This window comes from Ovis aries, chromosome 6 (assembly GCF_016772045.2).
Source record: "Ovis aries strain OAR_USU_Benz2616 breed Rambouillet chromosome 6, ARS-UI_Ramb_v3.0, whole genome shotgun sequence".
Lineage (NCBI taxonomy): Eukaryota > Metazoa > Chordata > Mammalia > Artiodactyla > Bovidae > Ovis > Ovis aries.
In genome coordinates this window covers 69,446,890-69,472,956 of record NC_056059.1, presented here as the reverse complement: position 1 = coordinate 69,472,956, position 26,067 = coordinate 69,446,890, and the positions used below count along the sequence as shown (strand labels likewise).

The 26,067-nt window shown below is 39.6% G+C and overlaps 1 protein-coding gene across 1 annotated transcript in view; it reads left to right on the top strand.

Annotated features, from left to right (window-relative positions):
- The window catches only part of SCFD2 (sec1 family domain containing 2), a 395,024-nt gene that overhangs the window by 134,966 nt on the left and 233,991 nt on the right, over positions 1 to 26,067 (top strand). Inside the window, exon 5 of the mRNA XM_004009827.5 lies at positions 19,634 to 19,883. Coding sequence (XP_004009876.2) covers positions 19,634 to 19,883 — 250 coding nt within the window. The remainder of the gene's footprint in view (positions 1 to 19,633; positions 19,884 to 26,067) is intronic.

Sequence of the window (26,067 nt, the reverse complement as noted above, 5' to 3'; positions counted from 1 at the left end):
TGTAGGCAAGTTCATTTTTCTACACATTCCTCTCTAGCATTTGCTGTTTATAGACTTTTTGATCATGGCCATTCTGACTGGTATGAGGTGATATCTCATTGTAATTTTGATTTGCATTCCTCTAATAATTAGCGATGTTGACCTTTTTTCATGTGCCTTTGGCCATCTGTATGTCTTCTTTGGAGAAATGTCTGTTTATTTAGGTTGACATTGTTAACCTAATTTTTGGTTGAGTTGGTTGTTTTTTGATATTGAGCTTCATGAGATGTTTGTATATTTTAGAGATTAATCCCTTGTCAGTCTCATTGTTTGCAAATATTTTCTCCCATTCTGTGGATTTTCTTTTCAGCTTTTTTTTTTAATGGTCTCCTTTGCTGTGCAATAGTTCTGGAGTTTAATTAGGTCCCATCTGTTTATTTTTGTTTTTATGTCCATTACTCTAGGAGAATGAATTGAAAAAGATATTGCTATAATTCATATCAAAGAGTGTTCTACCTATATTTTCCTTTGAGAGTTTGGTCTTATAGTTCCTCTATATGGTCTTACATTTAGATCTTTAATACAATTTGAGTTTATTTTTGTGTATGGTGTTAAAGAATGTTCTAATTTCAGTTTTTTTACTTGTGGCTGTCCAGTTTTCCTGGTACCACTTATTGAAGGACTGTCTTTTCTCCATTGTATAGTCATAACTCCTTTGTCATAGTTAATTGACCATAGGTGTGTGGGTTTATTTTTGGGCTCTCTATCCTGTTCTACCAATCTGTATTTCTGTTTTTGTGCCAGTACCATACTGTTTTTAAAAAATTGATTTATATTTGAAAGATAGTTGCTTTACAGTATTGTGTTGGTTTCTGCCATACATGAACATGAATCAGCCATAGGTATACATATGTCCCCTCCCTCTTGATCCTCCCTCCTACCTCCGACCCCATCCCACACCTCTAGGTTGTCACAGAGCCCCAGTTTGAGCTCCTTGTGTCATGCGCCAAATTCCCACTGGCTATCTATTTTACATATGATAGTGTATATGTTTTCATGCTACATAGACATAGAGAACAGATTTGTGGACATTGGGTGAGAGAGGAGAGGGTGAAATGAATGGATAGAGTACCATACTGTTCTAATGACTGGAGTTTTATAGTATAGTCTGAAGTCAGGGAGCTCAACTCCTGTTTTTCTTTCTCAAGATTGCTTTGGCTATTCAGTCTTTTGTATCTCCAAACAAATTTATTTTTCTTAATTGATCAAATAGATAATGGTTCAAGATAGTAGTAGCAACAATATGTTAAACTAGTGCACTTATCCATATATCATATATATGCACATGATACACACACACACACACACACACACACACACACACACCCCCCTAGGTATATGTGAAATGAATGACAACAGTGATGCAAGGAATGGAAGCAAAAGGTATCAGGATTATTTTATTAATATAAGGTACTCACACTACCTGTGATGTGGTGTAATTATATTTGAAAGTAGACCTGGATTAGTTGCAGTTGTATCAATAATATCACAAACTCTAGGGCAACCACTGTCTTTAAAATAGGCCCTTAACTGATATACTAGAAAAGGAGAGAAAACTGAGCCGTAGAAAATGCTCAGTTAAAAGCACAAAAGCAAAAACAGATCAAAAGACAAAACTAAGAACAAAGATAAAGGCACCAAATAGAAAACAGTAATGAATATGGTAAATATTAATCCAGCCTTATCAGTAATCACTTTCAGTGTCAATGGTCTAAATGCACCAGTTAAAAGAGATTGTAAAAGTAGATTTTAAAACATATGACCCAACTATATGTTTACAAGAAACCCACTTTAAATGTAAAGACCCATGTAGATTAAAAGTAAATGGTTGGAGAAAAATACATTCTGCTAACACTAATTAAAAGAAACTACAGATAGCTATGGGATTCCTTGGTGGCTTAGATGGTAAAGAATTCGCCTGCAGTGCAGGAGACCCAGGTTACTGATCCCTGGGTCCAGAAGATTCCCCTGGAGAAGGGCATGGCAACCCACTCTAGTATTCTTGTCTGGACAGAGAAGCCTGGGGAGCTATAGTCCATGGGGTCACAAGAAGTTGGACACGACTTAGTGACTGTCACTATCACAGGTAACTATATTAATTTCAGAGCAGAAATCAGAGGTAGGAAATTTATCAGGTATTAAGTCATTATATAATGATAAGAGGTCTATTCTCTGTGAAAACATAATTCTTCACACATATGTGCCTAAAAACAGAATGTTAAACTTTATGAGGTAAGAACTGCAATGAGAAATGAATGAATTTCTATCCTACTTGAAGAGTTCAACACCCCTCTCTCAGAAGTGACAGATCCAGCAGGCAGGAAATCAGGAAGGACATAGTTGAACTCTACAATACCATCAGTCAATTGCTTATGCTTGACATCTGTAGGCTACTTCATCCAGCAACAGCAGAATACAGATTTCAACTGTGAATAAATCATAATAATGATCATTATTGTTATTTCTTAACTACTAGCCCTGGACCATGGCTGCAATCCAGAATGCTCACCAGCTTCCAAATGCCTGACTCTACATTAGTAATTGCTGCTGTAGCAAATTAGTACACAGTTAGTGGCTTAAAACAGCACAAATGTATTAGCTTACAGTTCTGGAGGTGAGAATTTGAAATTGGTCTTCCAGAACTAAAGTTAAGGTGTTGACAGAGCTGTATTCTTCCTGAAGGCTCCAGGAAAGAAAACATTGCCCTGCCTTTCCAGCTTCTAGAGGCTGCCTGTTTTCCTTGGCTTATGGCCCCTTACTCCTTCAAAGTACATTACTCCAACCTCTGCTTCTGCACATATTTTTTCTCTAACTTTGACCCTTTTGCTTCCTTACTATAGAGCCCTTGTGATTACATTGGGTCTATATGAATAATCCAGGATAATCTCCCCATCTAAAAATTACTTTGCCAAGTAAGGAAACGTAGGTTCTAGGGATTAGGATCTTGGCATCTTTGAGAATCCATCATTCTGTGGTCTAGGTAGTCCATGTGCTTAATTTTTTATTCAGGGCAATTTACTCCATTTCTAAATCTTAGCTTTCTCACCAGTAGAATAAGATCTCACTTTTAGGCATTAAAATTAAATATGAAGATATATACTATATTTAGCTCAATAAAGTTTGAATACCTAGTGCTAGTTTTGAACTTGGAGGTTGGTGGAAGCATTAGACTCTAGAGCAGCACTGTCTCATAGGAATATAATGTGAGATACAACATAAGCCACATATATAATTTCAAATCTTTAACAGCTACATTAAAAGATAAAAGGAAACAGGTACAATGATATTAAAAATATATTTTATTTAACCAAATATGTTCAAAAATATTATCTCAGTAAGATAAAAAATTATTAATGGGATTTATTACATTTCTACTCTAAGTCCTAAAAATATAGTATATATAATAAAATAGTGTATATATGTATATATATATAATACAGCTCAATTTGGACTTGACTGCATGTCAAAAATTTACTAGCTAATGTGATTAATTTCTACTGTATTGGGCAGGGCAGGTTCAAAATAATCACTGTCATTTCCTTGTGTAACATGTAATTCACAGCATTTACCCAACCAAGTTTTCTATTCAAAATGTTCACAGATCTGACTCCTAAAAGGTCAAAGTAAGGGAATTTATTTATATACCACACAAATACATACTGACTACCTTTGCAATTAATTTAAAAAATTTTTCAGATAGTGATAAAAGCTATGAAGATAAGAGAATAGCTTAAAGAGTGATTAGGACTAGCAGTGGGGTAGAAGGCAAGCTACCTTAGATGGCAGAGAAGAGCTCTGAGAAGTGGACAGCTGAAGTGGACAGAACTGAAACCTGGATGATGAGACAGCGTTTTCACCAATCAGTGAATTTCCATCCTGGGAAAACCTGGAAAAGAGCATTTCAAGCAGAGGGAGCAAGTACAAAGACATCATTATGGAGACAGCCTGGAGGAATGGAGGAACTGAATGGTGGTAACCAGCATGAGCAGAGCATACTGAAGGGAGGAGGGAAGAGAAGGGCTGGGGAGAGCAGTGGTACTAGGTACAAGTGAGAAGTGGGGCAGGCCTGATTCTGGAGGGTTGTACGGGTCAGTGCAATAAGTGCAGATTTCATTGCATTCCAAAGCTTCCCCAGACTAAAGCTCCATCAGCCTTAGAGTAACAATAGATCCTTTTCTTCATCACACTGGTTAGTGTTTATTTTTCACTGATTATATAAGCACAAGCAGAGAGTTCCCCTTTCCTCAAGGACTTTTCCAAAAATGTTACAAGTATACACTTGTGACCACAACATACACACACTTTCTTTCTCTCTCTCTCTCTCTCATATAGTTGAGCAATATCAAGCCCCTAGGTTACCTAATTCACCTTTGTTGCCTCTTTAATTATCTTTTGTCTTATTTTTCTAGGAAACAGACTCAGAGGCAACATTTATATGAAGATGCTTTAAAAGGGGAAGGAGGTAGAATCCCAGACCAGCAAAAGAGTGAGGGAAAAAGGGAAATGAGTCAAGGAAGGAAGTAGAGCAGATACAAGAAGGCTGAGCTGGCCATGGCCTCCCTAGAAACACATCTGGCTGTAGCTGTGTGTAGCAGTCTTGGTACTTGAAATTGCTTATAGGGGAGGAGCTAGGTTAAGACTCTATGCCACTTCTTTCCAGGGCCCCTGCCTTTCATCGGTCTTAAAGTTTCTTATGCGTGCATGCTCAATCACTTGGTCGTGTCTGACTCTTTGTGACCCCATGGACAGTAGCCTGCCAGGCTCTTCTGTCCACGGGATTATCCTGGCAAGAATACTGGAACGGGTTTCCATTTCCTCCTTTCCTCCTCCAGGGGATCTTCCCAACCCAGGGACTGAACTAACATCTCCTGCTTTAGCAGGCGGATTCTTTACCACTGAGCCACCAGGGAAGCCCAAAATTTATTATAAGAAGTGTTAACTCCTCTTTCTTTCAGGTAGTCTTCTCTTTTAGGTTCTGGCCCTGAGAGAGGTCAGGACTCCACAGGACTTGTTGGATTGGACGTGGGCGTGTTGCTGATACGGCCTTTACTTGGTGGGGATGAGAGAGCCAAGTCAAGTTGTGCCCAGGAAGTCTGAGGGCATTGGTGGTGGGGAGATGAGGCTGTGGAGCAGTGGCCCAGCCACTCCCTTCAACAAGGCGCCAAGTCCAGGCACTGGAGGGCAGTGTGCAGCTGAGTCTTTGGGGGTGAGACACCAGATCTCTGAACAGAAGCATGGCTTCGATGAAGAAGGTGGTAAAGTAGTAATAAATGTAGTAATGCTTTATAGTTTATAAAGTGCTCATTTCACTGATACTCCTTGAAAGTCTGAGTCTAAGCTAAAAGTCTGAGCTGAGGGATGTGATATTATCGTCCTTTTTACTGAGACCTTGAAGCCTTGAGATGTTAAATGCCTTTTCAGTGGTAGAGTGGAACTTAAATTGCACCCCTTCATACTGTCTCTTTAAGGAAATGAGATGTTTATATTCTGAAGCTATACAAAAGAGTGTATAGAGTAGGAAAAAGAGTAAGTATGCGTTAGTTAATTTCTGTAAAATGTGACTTTGAGGAGCTCTAGAAAGACTTTCTGTGACACGTGGTTGCTGCCCAGCTACCAATGAACCAGAAATTTTATCATGGAATAGTTGTCTCACTTTTAGATTCTATTTCTCTTCTCTTGTTTTAAAACACAGAAGTCCAGCCATTGAGTCATTCATTTCTTAGAGGAAGAATGGCTCATTCACTGGTACTAGGAGGAAATCAGTGAGTTCTGCATACTTGGTGGGGAAAGGGAAGAGCAAAGTCACAGCAAGGACAGTGGAGACCACTCAAGTCAAGTTGGTGGCCTTCACCACAGTGCTGTTGGGTGCTCAGCCCGGCACTAAGGCGTCTTCTGGAGTCTGTCCAAACTTCTCTTCTGGAGCAGACAGTTTCTTTCCAGAGTTTCTTCTGAATAAGATGACACAGCCTGCTGAGATGCCAGCCGGGGTGCTTTTGGGAGAAGCAGCTCTGATGCCTTGTCCCGGCTCCACCCAGCTCATGGGTTTCTGCAGGCAGGTTGTGGATATGAGGAAGTGTTCTGTTACTGAGTAGAATTTCCTTGTTGCTGGTCATTTTCCTACGGGGGCTTGAGGCCTTACAGTACATTTTCCTTCTTACTTCCCATCAAGTGATACAGAACATTTTGAACTAATACTTAGGATAACTGTTCTGGTTTACACAGACAGCCTTTCTGCTGGTCTATTTTACTGGAGCCTCCACTGCATTTTTCTTCCTCTTCCCCAATCAGTAGTCTTTGCTTGGCTCTGTGGATCCTGGAATTCAAATTCTCTCACAGGCTGGGAAGTGCAGTATCACATTCTCCATTAAGATAGCTACAATTTATATTTCCATCTTCTCATATACTCTTTAATTTACCAAAATGTAACTCCTTTTCTTGAGTCAGCAAAATGACTTCATTTCAGTTGCCTGCTAGTTGTGAAATTGTTGCTTAGCTAGATTAAAAAACAAGCAAGCAGAGAGGGGAAAAATTGATTTTTAGTTAATGTATACAGCCTATGGGATATTTTGTTATTGAAGACGAAATTTACTGAGAACTCAAGCAAAGAGTGGACACAGTGAGTTGGCACTGATTAGAGGAGTGTGAATATTTTTATATAGGCTTCAGAAAGCCCAAGGTTGACCTGTTTTTATTATTTTTATTGGCTCCCTTGATGACAGACAAACTGGTCTAACCTGGGGCCAACAGAACCAGCAGGAAATTTAGGTCATGGATAGTTGCATTTTAAAAACTCTGGTTTTTTAGATGCTGCTCAGTCATAATTGATTGATGATAACATGGCAGAGAGGGCTCTTAAATCATAAAAGGTGGCCAGATAAAGACAAATGGCTGGAGATTTCACTGGATGCATGGTCCCCAGCTCCCTGTGGTGTTCTGTTCTGCTCTCGGAAGGAGCTGCTTGTCCCTCCTTTCATGCAACTTACGGCCCAGCTGGCCTGTGTACAGAAAAGGGCCTCTTAAACTTGGCAGTTCTGTTTGAAGTAACATCATTTCTCAAGAGATGGGGGGAAAAATTACAAAAAAGTTTTTATCCCCCCTAAAACATATGTATGTTTTAAAATGAATAGCCTTTAAAAGTTGTTCCTTCCAGCCTCTCTGAAATGAAGACCCTAGCCTTTACTGGTAGCCCAAGTTCAGTGTAGTCAAATGAGATAATTTGATAACTCCTATAAGCTTCTTATATGGTCCTGCTCTGGCTTTGGGTAAATGCTAATTTGTAATAAGAACTCTAAGTAGATAGCTCTGTTCTTCCCAGGATGCAGGAAATGTGGCCTGGTATAATGGCATTTTAAAGAGTTTTTATTGAACTAAAATATAATACTGTAGGAAAGTACAACTCAATGAATTTTTACTAACTGAAAACATCTGTGTAATCAGCACCTAGGTCAAGAAATAAAATATGAGCAGCAACTCTGGAAGTCCTGGTTTTTCTTCCTCCCTGAATTCTAAAGACATAGATAGTTTTCCCTGGATTTTATATTTTACATAAGAGGGATCGTATAGTATGTTCTTTGTTACAGATTCTTTCATTCAGTGTTTTATTTGTGAGATTCATCTGTGTTATTGTTTTATAAAATTGGAAGTCATTCTCATTGCTGTGTACTATTTCATTGTGTGGCTCTCACACAGGTTTTCTCTGAGCATTTTCAGTAGGAGAGAAAGTTTGTAGAGTCTGTCTGCACCTTCCCTGAGGAGTTCATCATTTCCCGGACCCGAGAACCATGTTGCGGGGGGCGCTCTGCAGAAAGAGAGGGGCAGTGGAACTTCCCTCAGCAGAGCTGAAGGGTCCCGAGGAAAAGTGAGCCTGCTGTCCGCCAACCCACCCCCTCTGCGAGCGAGAGACAATCAGACGCGACAGGGGTTCTGTCTAAGCAGTTCCGCTTTATTGTCGTAAGCTCCTGGTTTATATAGGCAAGCAGGGGGGTTTTGTGAGGGACTTTCCATAGTTCTACCTATCAAGTTAAAGGTCAGATTACCACGTGCTTACATCATGACAGGGGTCTATGGTGATCACACATTGTCCACGTGCACGGAAATCAAGAGAGCCAATCAAAAATTTTGACGAACAACTTAAGCTGCACCCTCATCTCTTCCACCAGGCGCCATCTTAGCTCTAAACCACAAAGCTAGCCCTTCTTTTTAAGCTTTCCCATTTAGGGCCCCACACCATGTGCTCTGCAGATGCAGAGTGCCAGTAAGTTCCAAGGGCCCCTTAGAGGGATAAATTTTAGGAAACGCTTTCATACTTGGAGATCAGCCTCTCATTGCTCCTTTACATCTGCTTATTTTATTTGGTCTTCTTGATACCTTCTTCCAACTTTCTTGTCTATGATAGTATTTTGCTCACTCCAGAATCCTTCCATTCATTTTTGTCTCTTTCTCCCAGTCCTAAGCTCAGACATCCCCCCTTTTTGAAATATTTGTTTCTGTTCTATGCTTACATATTGCTCCAGTTCTACCTTCTCTGTTCTCTACTTTGAACCATATCCTCCTACTCTAAACTTCCATTCAAAAACCTTGCAATAATTCTAGATTCTTCTGTTTCTCTCATACTCCATATTAAATCCATTAATAAACTATGCCAGCTTTAGCTTCAGAATATTTCCAAATGTAACTAATTCACATCACCTCCAATGTGTCTACCTCATCCAAGACCCATTTCTTCTTACTGGAATTATTGAGATTGTTTCCTACCTGTCTCTCTGCTTCCCTTGCTCCTCTGAAGTCTGTTCTCTTCATCAGAGCCTGAGTAATAACCTTTTTAAAAAATTTCTTTTACATTTTTATTCTATATGGAGGTATAACCGATTAACAAACAACGTTGTGATAGTTTGAGGTGAATAGTGAAGGGACTCAGCCATACATATACATGTATCCATTCTTCCCTAAAATCCCCTCCATCCACACTGCCACTTAACAGTGAGCAGAGTTCCATGTGCTATACAGTGGGTTCTTGTTGGTTATCCATTTTAAGTATAACAGTGTATACATGTCTACTTCAAACTCCCTAACTGTTCCTTCCCCTCCTCCTTCCCCGTGGCAGCTGTAAGTTCATTCTCTAAGTCTGTGAGTGTGTTTCTGTTTTGTAAGTAAGTTCATTTGTGTCATTTCTTTTTAGATTTCACATATAAAGGATGTCATACAATATTTCTCCTTCTCTGTCTGGCTTATTTCGCTCAGAATGACAGTCTCTAGGTCTGTCCAATTTGCTACAAATGGCATTATTTCAGTCTTCTTAATGGCTGAGGAATATTCCTTTGTACATATTGAAAGGTTGTTGTTGAATCACGATGCCGGGATTCTTGGCCCCCAGAGGAGAAGAATTCAATCCGGGGCCAGAGACGAGGCTTGATTGCTCAGAGCTTTTGTGTAATAAAGTTTTATTAAAGTATAAAGGAGATAGAGAAAGCTTCTGACATAGGCATCAGAAGGTGGTAGAAAGAGTACCCGCTTGTTAGTGTTAGCAATGAAGCTATATACTCTCCAGTGAACCCAAAGAATGTCTGGAGGTTGTAAAGACCTCACCAGACCTACTCCCATAATTTACACTTTAAAATAACAGAATTAGCCAGAAGGTTTAATCCAGAGACTGTCCTCAGGCAGAATACATTATTGTTATATAATCCTAAGGAATGTAGAGAAGGAAAAAAGTTCGTCCTTCCTCCTTGAAGATTCCAGACCCCCCTCTCCTTGGGGACCCCTAGACTTCTTCTCAACCTGCCTAGGAAATGCCTCTTTCGATATGTAGCACGTCTTCTCCATCCACTTCTCTGTCGATGGACATTTAGGTGCCTTCCACATCTTGGCTATGGTAAATGATGGTAATAGCCTTTTCTTTTTAATAGTTGATTCACAATATTGTATTAGTTTTGGGTGTACAGCAAAGTATAAATACATGAATCAATATACATATACGCACTCTTTTTAGGTTCTTTTCCCATATAGGGCATTACAGAGTACTGACTAGAGTTCCCTGTGCTATATACTGTAGGTCCTTATTAGGCATCTATTTTATACATAGTAGTGTGTTTACGTCAATCCCAATCTCTCAGTTTTATCCCTCATCCTACCAAGCCTGGTAAAACAGATCATACCATTCCTCTGTTCGGAAGCTCATTTATCTCAGAAGAAAAGCAAAGGTTCTAACAATGGGCTATGTGGTCCTGAATGATCTTTGCTCTTATCCGCCTTGTGTCTTAGCCTCTTCCCACTTCTCTTGCTGAGGGAACTGAGCCTGCTTAAACAACTTCTACACCATTGATCTACCACTTCCTCCTGCTGCTCCTCCTCTGAAGCCCAGACCATGACCCCAGTCTGCCATCTTTAAATCAACTGCTCCTGGAGACCATTTCCACCCTCTTTGATGACTTCAGGATCTGATTCCTTTTTGTGCATATCTTTTCAGTGTGCCCCATCCTTTTTTTTTTTTGAACATAGTTGTAGATGTACATAGAAAATTATGTGGTTTGTAAAGGACACACTGGGTTGACAGCTACACAGAACTGGAGGCCACTGCCGTGTGGCATTGGCTGACCTAAGCCTCAGTCAGCTGTCCCTTGGGCTTAGGGATGGTGGGTAAATAAGGCATGGAAACACTCTGAATGAAAAATTCTTTCTTAACATTGTCATTGCAACTACATATCCTTCCACCAGGGGTTTTTAGCCTTGAATGAGGTTCTGGGGCCAATCATCTACCTTCCTGGGGGACTCTAAAGAGCTGCCAGTCTGTAGATCTCCTCTGACATGCTGAGTTGGTCTACTGCTGCTCTTGCTCTGTGTGATTTATCTCACTTACTGGGTTCCTTTGGTGATTTGTCCCAGTCAGAATCCTGGCTTCAGAGCCTGTTTCAAGGGTCTGAAATCCCCTTCCCTCACAAACTCGGATTTTCCTCTGACTGGGAAGCTCTAGAGAGGAAATATGTAATGGATCAGTTCTCAGTTTTAGAGAAAGACAGTCTTAAGTGGATCCCAGCTCAACTATTCAACAGTTGATGTCCTTGACAAGTCATCTTTCTCAACCTTAATTTCTTCCTCTGAAATAACAATGCCCATGTTATAGGGTAATCAGGAGGATTAAATGAAGTAATCTATAATAATAATATTTTTGTAGATGTTTGTTTCTCTTTTTCTGATGTCAGCTACTTCACTATAGAGATGAGTGTACTTTTGATCCTTTATTCAAAGGACTGAGCTAGGTGCTGGAGATGCCGTTAGGAATAAGATATGTTTCTTGCCATGAAGAATTTTTCAGTCTTCTTTGGAAGGAATGATGCTAAAGCTGAAACTCCAGTACTTTGGCCACCTCACGCGAAGAGTTGACTCATTAGAAAAGACTCTGATGCTGGGAGGGATTGGGGGCAGGAGGAGAAGGGGGCAACAGAGGATGAGATGGCTGGATGGTATCACTGACTCGATGGACGTGAGTCTGAGTGAACTCCGGGAGTTGGTGATGGACAGGGAGGCCTGGCATGCTGCAATTCATGGGGTTGCAGAGTCAGACACGACTGAGCGACTGAACTGAACTGAACTGAGACATGAATAAACAGTTATGAAGTTCAAGGTGGTAAGAACCATAGTAGAGGAAAATAGAGGCTTCTCAGGGATTATAGAGTAGTACACTTAACACAGGGAAAATCAGGGGAGATAATTGTGCGAACAGGTGGAAAATATGGGGGCAAAAAACCAAAAACATCCTGGACAGCAATATAAGCCTGTAGTTCAGCTAAACTAAAATGTAGCCTGGAAGGAAAGGGTTCATGATGGATAAGGCTGAATGGTCAATTAGAGCCACAGAGGCAAAAGAAATGTGTGTATCATGTAAAAGCTTTATCTTGAAGACAATGGAAACCATGAAATATCTTGAAAGATATCAGATTTTTGGTTCAGAATGAGATAAGTCATGATTAGAAATATTAGTCCTCGAAACCTAGGTGGTAGAGGAAGGAATAGAGGAGATGGATATATAAAATCATCAGGCCTTGGTGGCTGATTTGATGTGGCAGGGACAAGGAAAACCCAAGTATACTCCAAGTTTCAGTCTTGTCCAGCTGGAATAGTGATGGTACCACACAGTCAGTATGGGTATAGACTGTATAGACTGCAGAACAGAATCTGGGGTAAAAATCTTCATTTCAGTTTTAGACAAGTTGAATTAAATTTGCTAATGAGATATATGAGAAGTTCATTTGTTGGCTGTATAGATAGGGAACAAAGGAGAGAAATTTGGCTGAAGATGTAGATTTATGAGTTATTAGCATTCTGATTTGGAGAAGGCAATGGAACCCCACTCCAGTACTCTTGCCTGGAGAATCCCATGGACGGAGGAGCCTGGTAGGCTGCAGTCCATGGTGTCGCTAAGAGTCTGACATGACTGAGCGACTTCACTTTCACTTTTCACTTTCATGCATTGGAGAAGGAAATGGCAACCCACTCCAGTGTTCTTGCCTGGAGAATCCCAGGGATGGTGGAGCCTGATGGGCTGCCGTCTATGGGGTCGCACAGAGTTGGACACGACTGAAGTGACTTAGCAGCAGCAGCAGCATTCTGATTAAGGTGAGATATCAGAGGAATTCACAAATACAGTGACTCAAACAGGATTGTTTATTTCCCATATACCCTGCAGTCTAGAAATTGTTGAATAGTCCAGTCCAGATGCCACTGAAAATGTGGTCCACTGGGCAGCAGCATTGTTATCACCTGACAGCTTATTAGATGTGCAGAATCTTCAAGTCCTGTCCCCAAACCTAGTGAATTCACATCTGCATTTAACAAAAGCCCCAGGTAAGCCACATCCACATAATTTTGAGAAGCTCTGGTTCAAGGGATCGATGGTATATAAGAAGGGGAAAAGAGCACACAAAGCAACGAAATTTTTTTTTTTAGATGTGACATCTTTAAACCAGTAGATATTAATTTTCACTATAGTAGAAATTAAAACTGAGAAAAGTTTAAAATGTTTATTTATCAATTCCTTTAAAAATAATAACCTGTTACGAGTTAACATAAATAACATATTTTATGAAAAATAGCAGTATTTACAAACCAAAGAAAAAGTGAGAATGGCATTGGTTCATATTTTTGCAAATCTCTTAAATGTCTCCCTGAAGAGAAAAACAGCTGGATTCTTGTATTTGCCTCCTCATTCAATATGCTGCCATATGTTGTTTTGGTTGAAGCATTTGAAGAAAATCCAGCTTCATGCAGATACATAGTTGAAAAAGGCAGGAACATTTTGATTTCCTTTTCAGATGTTTGCAGATACTATGTTTTGATACGATACCTTGACACTGCAAGTAGTAATTTCTTAAAGGTATGCTGTAATATGGGATTGGAAATCATATCAATGGATGGCGTCATCGACTCAGTGGACATGAGTTCGAGCAAACTCCAAGAGATAGTGAAGGACAGGGAAGTCTGGCGTGCTGTAGTTCTTGAGGTTGGGAAGAGTCAGACAGGACTGAGCGACTGAACAACAACAAGATAATGTAGGTTAATCTCCTCATCTCAAGGTCTATAACCTTAGTCACATCTGCAAAGTCCCTTTTGTCATATAACGTAACATGGATGTTTCTGGGGACAAGAGTGTGGGTCTCTTTGGGGGAGGTGCATTATTTTGCCTACCACGCACTAGTGTGTATTAAATATTTGTTGAAGGGATGAACAAAGGATCCTAACCCATCACTCATTTCTCAGAGCTTTACTCTGTCATGATATTAGGTGTTGATTGTTCAAGACTCAGTTGAGGTACTACCTCTTCAAAGATGTAGGTATTCCTCGGCTCTATTTCCGGAGTGAATGAATCCCTCTGCTAAAGCAGCAGCAGCATGACTGTTTACTCCTGTCCTCGCTCTCCTGTGAGCTCCTTGTGTCTTGCTTTGTTCCTTGCATGCCCAGCGTAGAGCACAGTGTAGGGCACATAGTATGTATACAATGCATATTTGTTGATGAATGCAGGAGGGCAGCAATTAGTTATCCTGTACAAAGCAAGTTACACTTTTGCATTTTCCCTGGAGCATATAAAGCTTATCCCCTCCCCCTAAAAGCAGAATGGCTTTAGTTATGGGGATGTAAGGCCTTGTGGCAAGTATTAATGCAAGAACAGCAAAGGCCATTAATACAAATGGTATTTGGGATTAGAAGGGCCTCACCTACTCCCTCAGGCCCCACACTGGCACCATCCCTTGAGCCTGCACCCCCTAACTGAGCGGAAGTTGGAGGAATTGCAGACAGGTTCTCAGCAGAGCAGCAGTTTAGATGGCTTAGAGTTTCCCTGAGGGTCCTCAGGCTCACGCCCCAGAGGGGCAGGTGTGGAACCAGCAGTCTGCTCTGTAGCCATACCACACATGGCCCGTTTACACCTCATGCCTGCAGAGCCAGCCAGCAGAGACTGACTGACTTTGCAGAGGGATCTTAATTCAACCCCCAACTTGGCTGTTCTAAAGACAACATACATTTTACAGAGGACCTTTTGTATGAAGTTACTGGGGACTCATTCAAGAATAACAGAAGTCCCAGTCTGCAGAATTTTAAAAAAAGAAATTCTTTTTTTGGTCATTCCAGACACAGCTCCAGTCTTCCACCTCCCACCAGTAAGCCCATTTATATCAAAATAAGTGAGAAATTTAATCCTGGTACTTTATAAATAAGCCATTTCCCCCCCTTTCTTTGTGGTTTACTCTGTATGTGCTTTTTAATGGCAGCGTTTAATAATGTTTATATTGCCTTTAACCTTTGACTAATTTTGCAGTTAGGTTCCAAAATCTGGTTTCACATCCAGTGTGTGTAGGCTGCTGCTCCTTCCTTTGAGACTACTGGCTTCTTATTCCTGGAAGGTATTTCATTCCCTTAATCACTTCTGCTGGGTAAAAAGCGTGTCCATGGGGTAGTAGGCAATAGTAGTAGTAGTGGTAGCTCTGTAGTCTGGTAGGTGGGCTAAGTCGCTTCAGTTTTAACTGACTTTTTGCAACACTGCACTGTAGCCTGCCAGGCTCCTCTGTCCGTGGGATTCTCTAGGCAGGAATACTGGTTGCCATGCTCTCCTCCAAGGGGTCTTCCTCACACAGAGATTGAACCCGTGTCTCTTATGCCTTCTGCATTGGCAGGCAGGTTCTTCACCACCAGCACCACCTGGGAAGCCCTCTTCCTTATACTATGCCAAAATCAGTCTTCCTGGAATTTTCAATCTGATAGAAAGAAGATCAGAATGTACCTGTCTTTGTCTCTTACTGTCCTTCCCTTCCCCCCCCCCCCCATCCTCTTCCCTTTCCAATAAATGTTTTCAGAATGGTTTTAGATTTATAGAAAAATTGCCAAGATAATACAGAGAATTTCTGTGTACCCTTCACTTTACAGTATTGTGTATCTACAACCATTCATCAAAATTCAGAAACGAACATTGGTACATAGCTCTTAACTATAAACTCCAGACCTTGGTCTGATTTCACTAGTTTTTCTCTAATGTCCCTTTTCTGTTCCAGGGTCCTATCCAGGACATCACATCACATTTAGTCATTGTCTTTCCTTTGTTTCCTGTAGTGTGTGATGGCTTTTTTGTTCTAATTTTTTATGACCTTGACAGTTTTGGGGGAGTACTGGTCAGGTGTTTTATAGAATGTCCCCCAGCATCTATCTGATGTTTTTCTCATGGGTGTATGGGTTTGGGAGAAGAATACTGCAAACAATGAAGTGCTGTTCTTGTCACATCATGTTAGGGACACATGATATCACTATGACATCACTGGTGACATTAACCTTGATCCCCTAAGATAAAGTCACTCTTCCCTCCCTTTTCCATACATAGTTTTTTAGAAGCAAGTCACTATGTTCAGCCTATACTTGAGGTAGGGCAATTAAGTTCTACCTCCTGGAGGAGAAGTATCCTATATAGTAAGTAATCTGGAATTATTTTGTTAAGGAAGGTTTGTGTCTTCTCCTGCATTTATTAATGCAGTCACTTATTTGTATCAGTTTGGAGTGATGCATATTTACTTTACACTTTGGGTTATAATCCATTACTGCTTTAATTATTCTCTTGCTCAACTTGTTCCAGCCTTGGCCACTGGGAGGGCTTCCAGTTGTCTCTTGTGTCCTCTTCATGTGTCCCCATTTGTGTGTTTTCTAAGGATTTCCTTACTTTGTGGCACTATAAGATATTCCAGGTTCTTCTTGTATTTCTCCTGCCCCAGCCCTAGAATCAGCCATTTCTCCAGGGATCTCTGGTTCCTGTTATTGGAGAGTGAGATTAGAAACTAAGATCTGACCACTGGGGTGCCCATTGCTACTGGGCTGTCACTACTTCCAGATCTTCTCAGTAGACAAAATTAAATACATGATTGTATATCAGCGCATGTTACACATGTATGTGCGATGCTTCTGCATCTACATTTCTTCCTATAGTAAAGCTCTGCTATTTTGAGTATTTTTATTTTGTTGTGTAGCAAACAATGAGAATATGATTCACTCTATTCTACCATCACTGGTAATTTTTTTTAAAGGAGTGAGAAGAAAGTAGAAATGGAAATCTTAGCATAACTATGACTTAAGAACTCAGTCATCCTCCTGACAGATCATGTCGTTTCAGAGATAAAGACTTCCTAAGAAGTTTACTGAGGTCCAAAGAAGTTAAGAAACTAGTTAGTGGAATAGTCAGAAGTGGATTCTGGATTTTTGAAATGAAATCTCTTTATTTCCACCATATCTAATGCCTCTGTAGACTGATTAGTATTCTTGGCTTTGTTTTCATCTCAGTTATTAACTACGTAGAATGCATTAATAAGCCTTTTAGAGTTGGTGTGCACAAGTATGACCAGGTAATCCAAAGTCCACCACAGTATCACTGAGGAGGGATTTTGCTCTCCAGTGACAGGTGTGTGTGTGTTTGTGTGTGTGTGTATTCAGTTGCTCAGTCATGTCCAACTGTTTGCTGCCGCCCAACAGGCTCCTCTGTCCATGGGATTTCCCAGGCAAGAACATTGGAGTGGGGTGCCATTTCCTCCTGCAGGGGATCTTCCCAACCCAGGGATCAGACCCACCTCTTTTGTGTCTCCTGCATTGCTGCTGCTGCTAAGTCACTTCAGTCGTGTCCGACTCTGTGTGACCCCATAGACGGCAGCCCACCAGGCTCCCCTGTCCCTGGGATTCTCCAGGCAAGAACACTGGAGTGGGTTGCCATTTCCTTCTCCAATGTATGGAAGTGAAAAGTGAAAGGGAAGTCGCTCAGTCGGGTCCAGCTCTTCGCGACCCCATGGACTGCAGCCTACCAGGCTCTTCCGTCCATGGGATTTTCCAGGCAAGAGTACTGGAGAGGGGCGCCATCGCCTTCTCCGCGTGGCAGGCGGATTCTTCGCCACTGAGCCAGAGTACTGGAGCAGGGCGCCATCGCCTTCTCCGCATGGCAGGTGGATTCGTCACCACTGAGCCAGAGTGATGGAGCAGGGCGCCATTGCCTTCTTTGCGTGGCAAGGAGGATTCTTTACCACTGAGCCACAGAGGCATATCTTAGATCAGTAACTCAAAACTGATGCTGTAATGGCTGGATGGTAGTGAGTGAGTCTTTTCAGATCATTATGATGATTACCCTGCCTCATTTTACTTTTTATAGCTATCTCCAAAAAAGTATTTTTTGCTCTGGGAAGGGAATCACAGGGCTCCTACAGGACAGATACTTGATGTGTACACCTGCTTTTTAGAAGTGGGTCATAAAGCAATAAAGGAATCTGCTTAATGACATCCAGGAGTTGGTGATAGGGTAAAAAGTAAAAACCAAAAACTGTAGCCCCCACAGCCCCTCTTTTAACACACAGCTCCTTTCTTTAAATTGCTTTTGACAGTATGTGAAGCAAAGAACATACACTTGAAAGTTCCTCTCAAGAGATTCCCAAGGCTCCAGGACAGTCCTAGGATGCCTTCAAACCTTTCAGCCATGTCCTTTGAGACATGGGTATGTTTATACTTGGTAAACCATGTCTTGTTACCAGGTAACAGTAAAATCTCCATTCTGTTCTTTTCCAGTTGTACTTTTATCCAGTTCATTTTGTTTTTGTTTGGTACATTGTGAACGTCCAAGATTTTCAGTGGAAATAAAAACAGCTGTTTCTCATGTACCAAAGAATTTAATTGTGAACTTTAACCTTGAGATAATAGATCCAAATTTTCCCAGGTGTAGGAATGACTTGACTAGAAAAGCTCGTTTTGGGTAGTTATCCCAATAAGAACCAAATTCAGCTGCTTACTGTCAACTTCATTAAGAGAGAGAGTTTCTATAGGTCTTTCTTTATTTCAATACTCCTTTCTTAACATGGCTTTTCCTCTTTAAAATAGTGCATATTTACCTACATAAACAAACACACCCTAATGTCCCATCTTTCATTCCGGCTTTATTTTTCTCCATAGCTCTTACCGACATTTAATATGCTATATATTTTACTTCTTTAGCTTTTTGTCTGTTTTCCCCCACTAAAATGTAAACTCTATGAGAACAGAGGATTTGTTTTGTTCACTGCTGTATTCCCCAGACCCAGAGTAGTACCTGGAACATAGCAGATGCTCAGGGAATGCTTCAAAATGAATCATGTGAAAGTTGCAAGTTCTGATTATTTAGCTCCTGATTTTAATGTAAATGTAAATAGTTGAACTTTATTTTATAGGGTCATTTTAGATTATAAGTAAAATTAAATCACCATGTAAGTTAGGGATTTATCTATTCACCAAAAACCTCAGAATTTGTACAAGCAATGTGCATAGTGCCTTGGAAATTATGCAACTTACTCAGTACTACGATGCTATTATCACTTGAAAGGAATTTTGAAATTCTCTGCTAAATATCACTCAGGAAATTGAAATATCTGAAAGCACACTTTTTTTTTTTAAAGTTTAAAGGTGAATCAATTCAGTTCCATCACTCAGTCATGTCCAATTTTTTGTGACCCCATGGACTGCAGCATGCCAGGCCTCCCTGTCCATCACCATACCTTCAGACTAACGCAAAGATATCTTGAAGTGTCATTACCCACTTTGACCAGATTTAGCAGAAAATGACTTTTCATTGTTATTTTTTTAAAAAAAATCTATTCTGACTCATATTTGCCAACTTAAAGAATATTAAAAAGAATATGTTATAAAATCCAAAGTAATTCCTCTGAAAGAGTGTCAGCATTCATTTGTATACATAGGTGCTGGCATGTTTTTATTTTTAATCATATTACTTTACAGATATTTACATTTTCTAGTGTCTGAAGTACTTACACTTTTATTGTTAGAATACATGGGCTCTTATTTGTTTAAGAAATATGTAAGATAATACAAAAGGGTATGCAACTTGACTAGCCTTTTGATGAACTAGATCTTTCAAAAACAATAGCTCTAATGCCAAATTTCCTGCAGTATTCTCTCCAGGACAAGAAACAAATAAAAAACCCGTCTAGTCAGTGAACATCACAGACTTGTTTGCATGCTATCCTTGGACTCATGTAGTGCATAAATTACACCTTTGTACAGATTGACATATGTCCTATTCCCCCCCCCCCTTTTATTTCAGAACATTGGGGAATCGACAATGTCTGTTGTGTTAAATCAGCTGCTGCCCATGATTAAGCCTTTGAACCAGAGGACCAATGATGACTATAGCCCCGAAGAGCTGCTGGTCCTCCTGCTATATATTTATTCTGTCAGTGGAGAGTTCTCAGTGGACAAAGACCTGGGTGAAGGTGAAGAAAAAGTGAAGAAAGCGTTGGCTCAGGTCTTTTGTGAGGAGTCTGAATTGTCACCTTTGCTGCAGAAAATCACAGGTAAGTGTTTAACAAAAATAGAGGATGTATACATTACTGATACAGAAAACAGGTTTTAAAATAAAGGCATTTTGGAAAGAGGATGTAACTATCTTCATTAGAGTTGTTTAGAATTTCATGAGGCCTGATGAATGCTAGTCAGCTTTTAGGATTAGAAGTTTTTATTGCAGTAATTTTTTTTTCCAATTGTGGTAGTAAAATGTCCTTCTAGCTGCTTTTTTAGAATTCATAGTCTTAGAACCTAAGTCTTATTAAAACAGCAAAATTCTCACAAGATGTAATATCTTTAAGAAAAAATAAAATATGGTGCATCCTATTCAAAAGGTTTCTGATGACGTATTCTCTTTGAGATTGTCTTTTCAAGCTTAGAAAAAGCAAACCCGTTTCCCTAAGATATTATACAATGTTATAGGATGAAAATTGACATTTTCAAGAATAGTTTTATATTTTGACTTCCATTTTTCATTTTAAATCTGAGTTAATTGATAGCATCCAAAATAATACCCAAATATCCCAGTGGAGTAGACTGTGCTGATTTGGGGAAAATATTTAATTAAAAGTCATAAAATCTCACCATTTTCACTTCTAATAAGAACTGTGATAAAACTTATGAAAGCCTAACTTAAGGAGATAATCAGTTGTATTGTTTCATGTCAAATTCAATGTTATTTATATTTTGTGTAAAACTTATTGCCAGTAGTATGGATTGAGCCTGAGTCTGTTTGACAGTGAGAAGTTATTAAAACTTACATGTGAAACTTAAATACTTTATAAAAACAGACCAAGTTGCCATTCATTCTTGAGCGTATGTGCGTGTGGGTGTGTTTAGACCTTTCCACTGGGGAAAGCTCAACTTGGTAGGTTACTAACGTATCTCCTGACCTTTCCTCCTGTCCCCTGTCTTGCCTCCCTGGGTGGAGGAGCTTGCTCAGAAGTAAGCTGTGTTGCTGTCCACCTGAGTGTCCTGTGCATATGTGCTTTCCTTTGTGCCCCACTGCTGGCCTTTCCTATGTCTGGTCATGGAAAATGAAACCCTGATGAGATGGCAACTGAATGAAGTTCCCATAGAAGTGAAGCATTTCCTTGCCCAGTACAGAACCTGCTTGCCAACATAAAATCTACATAAGGAAAATTGTGGGAGTTGTTCCCATCTCATTAAGATACAGCACTGTATGTGATTCCATGTGTGTGTTTGGTCATAAATGAATATTGACTTAGAAAGGCTTCATACGGTCTGTATAAAGCTTTAGAACAGTGATTTGATTCAAAGTCGATTTGAATGCTAGGAGAGTGTAATTGGATGTTATTCTTAACACACATAATTCCAGAAACAGACAGCAAGCATTGGTATGTTTTAGTGAGGGTGTTTGGCTAGCTTTTCTGCAGCACTAGTGAGTTACTGTATTATTTTGGGAATTAAGGTCAAGCAGTCAGAGTGTTCATTTGATATTTGCTCAAGGTGTTTATTGACCCAGAATTTCCTTCTTTATTAGTTTCTCTGTTTTTGATTGCTCAGGATATTGCATTTTCTTGCTTATAAATGTGATTTCACGATGGAAAACACTTCTGTACATTTGTATTTATATATCAGGAAAATTTGTAAGCTTAGCAGTTGAAGGTGAAAAAAAGAATCTATGAAAGTTTTAGTGCAGTTTTAAACTTTTGAGACATCTTTTTTAAAGTTAATTTATTTATTTTAATTGGAGGCTAATTACTTTACAATACTGTGGTGGTTCTTGCTATACATTGACATGAATCAGCCATGGGTGTGGCTGATTGTTTTATAATACAAAGTATACGTTCCTACCCAGATTAACTTTGAGTGTGCAATTTAAATAGATGAATAAGATGTGCTGTCTAAACTTGACGTAAGTTAACTTGCCAGTGGAACATGTGTGCATTGGTCAACTTCTGTGGACACAAAAAGGACTTGCTTTCTGAAGATAGACTTTTACTTGGCCAGTATAGATATGCCTCTTATTAAGTATGTTGAAATTTGATGTGGCCTGAGGAGTAGGGTTTATGTTTACACTTAGCTGCTGAAGAGAATGTTTAACCTACATCTCAAGATAAGGAGTAATAGGATGGTGTTGAGGCAGTGGTGACTCAGTCTTGTATCAGTACAAGGCATGCCCAGTATGTACTGGAAGAACTGAATTGTCTTCCAAATGTGCTTAGCCTATCATGGAACTAGGTTAGTTTGGCCCACAGTATTGCACTTAACGTTATTCCAACTTTTAGTCTTGACTTACTTGTTACTGGGTGGCAGAAATTATTTTACGTCTTCTGCACATTTTGTGGTTGATGAGATTTAAAAGTATTATTGAAAATAAGCATGTAATCAATATAAGAATTGTGCTTTTCATATAGTGTTGTAATTTTACTAATCTTAACTGTTGATAGAATCAAGAAAGCAATACTTTCTAAAGTGAAGTTGAATACTGGACTGAAGATGAAGCGTGTTATCATCACACAACTGCTAAGTGATAGAACCAGGACTTGAACCCAGGTGTTCTGAGTCTGGAGCCCATGTCTTTAAACATGAGACCTAAAGCTGACACAAATTCATTTCCATAACCATTGAATATTGTATTCTGTAACTTATGCTTGCCTACATTTATTGTTTTATGCCATGCATGCTCATTTTCTGAACAGTGAATTAATATTTGGTTAATATCGTAGATATTACTTGTGTTTTTGAATCTATCTGTAAAGATCCTTTCTCCAGGGGATCTTCCCAACCCAGGGATCAAACCAGGTCTCCCACATTGTAGGTGGATTCTTTAGCAGCTGAGCCACAAGGGAAGCCCAGGAATACTGGAGTGGGTAGCCTATCCCTTCTCCAGCAGATCTTCCCAACTCAGGAATTGAACCAGGGTCTCCTGCATTGCAGGCGGATTCTTTACCAATTGAGCTATCAGGGAAGCCCAATAGCTACTTACAGATATTTCCTTGTACTGTCCTGTTTTGGTGCATGTATCCTCTTTGTTCCGCATTGCTATAAAGAAATTAAAATATTTTTTCTAGTCATTGAAATCTATTGGTTGTCTAGCTTTCTAAAACAGGAGTAGCAAACTTAAATTCTTTTTGTTTCAGTAGTATCTCTTGACAATAATTGTGCTGTGTTTAAAATTCATATTTCCTTTTATATGTTAAAAATGTAATTTACTTTTGACAGTGTCTTTCATCTCTATTCTTCCCTTTTATGGAAAGGGCAATGAGAAATTGTGATTGGAAAAACAAAACAAAATTTAAGATGGTCAACGGCAGCTATTATTTTCTTTTTAATAGGTACTCTTGGGGAAAATAGTGGGCAAAAACTCCTTTCTATTCACACAAAATAACAAAGGTTGACTCTTGGGTGTCAGGGATGGGAGCTGCAAAAAGAAAATTGATATGGCCTCAATGTGTCATTTAGTGTTGTGCTTTCTCAGTCTTGCTAAGTTCAAAGAGAATATCGGTTTCTATATATGTTAGTGTTTGCATGGGAGTCACAAGAGAAAACAAAGGAAAACCATTTGAACTTTCTTCAGGCTATGAAATCAAAACACTGATTTTAAAGATCTGTGCAAACTTGGACTGTCCTCATACAGGGAGGTATATCAGAAAAGTGTAGACTTAGAGCAGAAATCCTTGACTCAGAAGTCCTGGCTGTGTCATTTCCTCTCCGTGTGTGTTAGTGGGCAAATCAGTGTCTCTGAACTTTGATAATAAATACAAGCAGCCTATTGACCACTCATGGTTTTGCTGAGAATAAAACAATGTTATGTGTATGAGCTAATTTTTGATCCATTTACTATTGTAATAGGTAATTTTTTCCCATTGCTGTTATTATTTTGCGAGCATCTAGCTATCTTATAGGACAGTGCTTCCCAGCCTTTTCACACTGCGATGCATTCAAACAATGAGAATGCTTGCATAGCCTACCATGGTGAGTGGACAGGCTATTGTGGGAGGAAATCAGCAGCAGGGGCTCTGATCACTTCCGGCCCTACCCTATTGACCTGTGACCTGAAGTGAAGGAGCAGCTTAGCACACCTGTAAACTATTAAGGGCAAATCAGTGCACTAAGGTGTGTTGGTCAGAAGGCTCTGGAATCAGGAAACAAAGAAAAACAAAACTTGCGTATATAGTTTTTGACACCAGAACTCTTGGAAAAAGAATTTTTTTGGTACACAATTTTTATATTAATCAATTTATTTTCCTGAATTTTTATATTTCCTGTCTTTAATTTTTCCATGTCTTTAAAGGGGCTAGATCTATTTATTTAGGTTCAGTGTAATGCTAGGGAATGAAAGATTCAAAATATCTAAAAACTGTGCTTCAAGAGAGAAGCATGACAATACCATGGAAACTGTGATTTACATTTCTTAGATTCTTATTTTACTTCCTGTTGATAATTTGGGATTATCAATTTCTGTATTCTTATATTAGGATTGTACCTGGTTACATGTGATGGAAAATTTACTAGATTAGCTTAAATAATAAATAAAAATAAACAGGGATTTTTTTTTTCCACAGCAGGAAGTTCAGAAACAGGCAGCAGAACTCACACTCTTTTTGGCTTCCTCCTTCATTTATTCTATCATCATGGTCATGAGGTGGATACTCCGCTTCCGTGTGTTATATCCATGCTTCAGGCAAGGAGGGAGGAAGGATGAAAGTAAAAGGAATATGCTAGTGAAATCTGCCCTTCTTTCTTCATATAGGAAGACCACAACTTTCGGACTTGTAATCATTTGCCTATGAAGTTGGCTCATTTTCTAAAATGCTGCATGAGTCAAAGGGATCTTACTGAAAGGCAGGATTCAGCCTGTAGGCTTACAGGTTGCAATCTTTATATATATATATATTTTAGATTTTAGTATCCAGTATACAAGCCAGTATACAGGTTGCAGTCTTTAGACTAAGTACTGCTTCAGGTATTGACTATTATAGAGAAAAGCTTTTGAATCTCTAATACTAGAAATCTGAAAGATCTCTAGGCAGTGAAATTATATGCTACAGATCTCATGAACTCCTTTTTTGACTTTTTTTTTTTAACTAAAAGAAAAATCACATTCGTTTACATTTTAATCTGCAGTGAGTTCACCAGTGAAGTAGCATAGGTTTTCCTTCCAAATCGATACTGTAAAGATACCATCTAAGTGGAAGTCGACCTCCCACGGAACTCTGACTATTGGATGGAAAATGCTAGGAAGCAATTTGGGGCTTAATGTTAGGAAGACATATCAAGAAAATAAAGCCAGCCAGAAAGTCTGACTCACTCCCACGAGAAGAGCTTCCCAGCACAGAAGGCAGACACCAGAACTTGAGCATCAGTAGGAATTTTACCAAGACATTTTAGGACTTGAAAATGTTATGAAAAGTCAGTTTTGTGGAAGGAATGGTGCCTCAGTTGTCCTCAATTTTGGGAAGGTGGTACTTTTCCTAGCAAGATCTTTAGTCATGCTCCCTTTCCTATGTAGTTCCCCAAACCTCGATATAAAATAATGGCAGGATTCCTGTTACTCTCACTGGAATAATCAGAACTTCACACTGATTGGAATAAAATGTATAAATTACCTTCATGATGGACCATGATTTTTTAAATCATCTTCAACTTTGTTAAGGGATCTTGTTTCCTGAGTTTTTTTCTTCTCTGTTCCTCCTCACTTGCCTATTGCCCCGTTTAAGATTAACCATGGATGACAGATGAGGAAAGACTGAAGGTAAGAACAGTCTAGAGAGTTCTCATCTGGCATCTGCTTGTGTTCTCTAATGGAAATCTGAGAGGACTTTGAATGAGGAGGGAGCTGAGAACTTGTTTTCAGTGGGTTGTAGAAGGCAGCTTATGATACTCTCAGGCCTGCTTGCCAATGGGAAGCATGTATATGCCCCTGTCCTTAGCAAAACAAAGTCACATTCTACAACCAAACATAAAAGCCTATTTGCAATGATTTGTATATGACAGCTTTTCTCTTTTGAAAAAGTTCAGATAAACATTAGTTCAGTTCAGTCGCTCTGTCGTGTCCGACTCTTTGTGACCCCATGAATCGCAGCACGCCAGGCCTCCCTGTCCATCACTAACTCCCAGAGTTCACTCAGACTCATGTCCATCAAGTCGGTGATGCCATCCAGCCATCTCGTCCTCTGTCATCCCTTTCTCCTCCTGCCCCCAATCCTATCCAGCATCAGAGTCTTT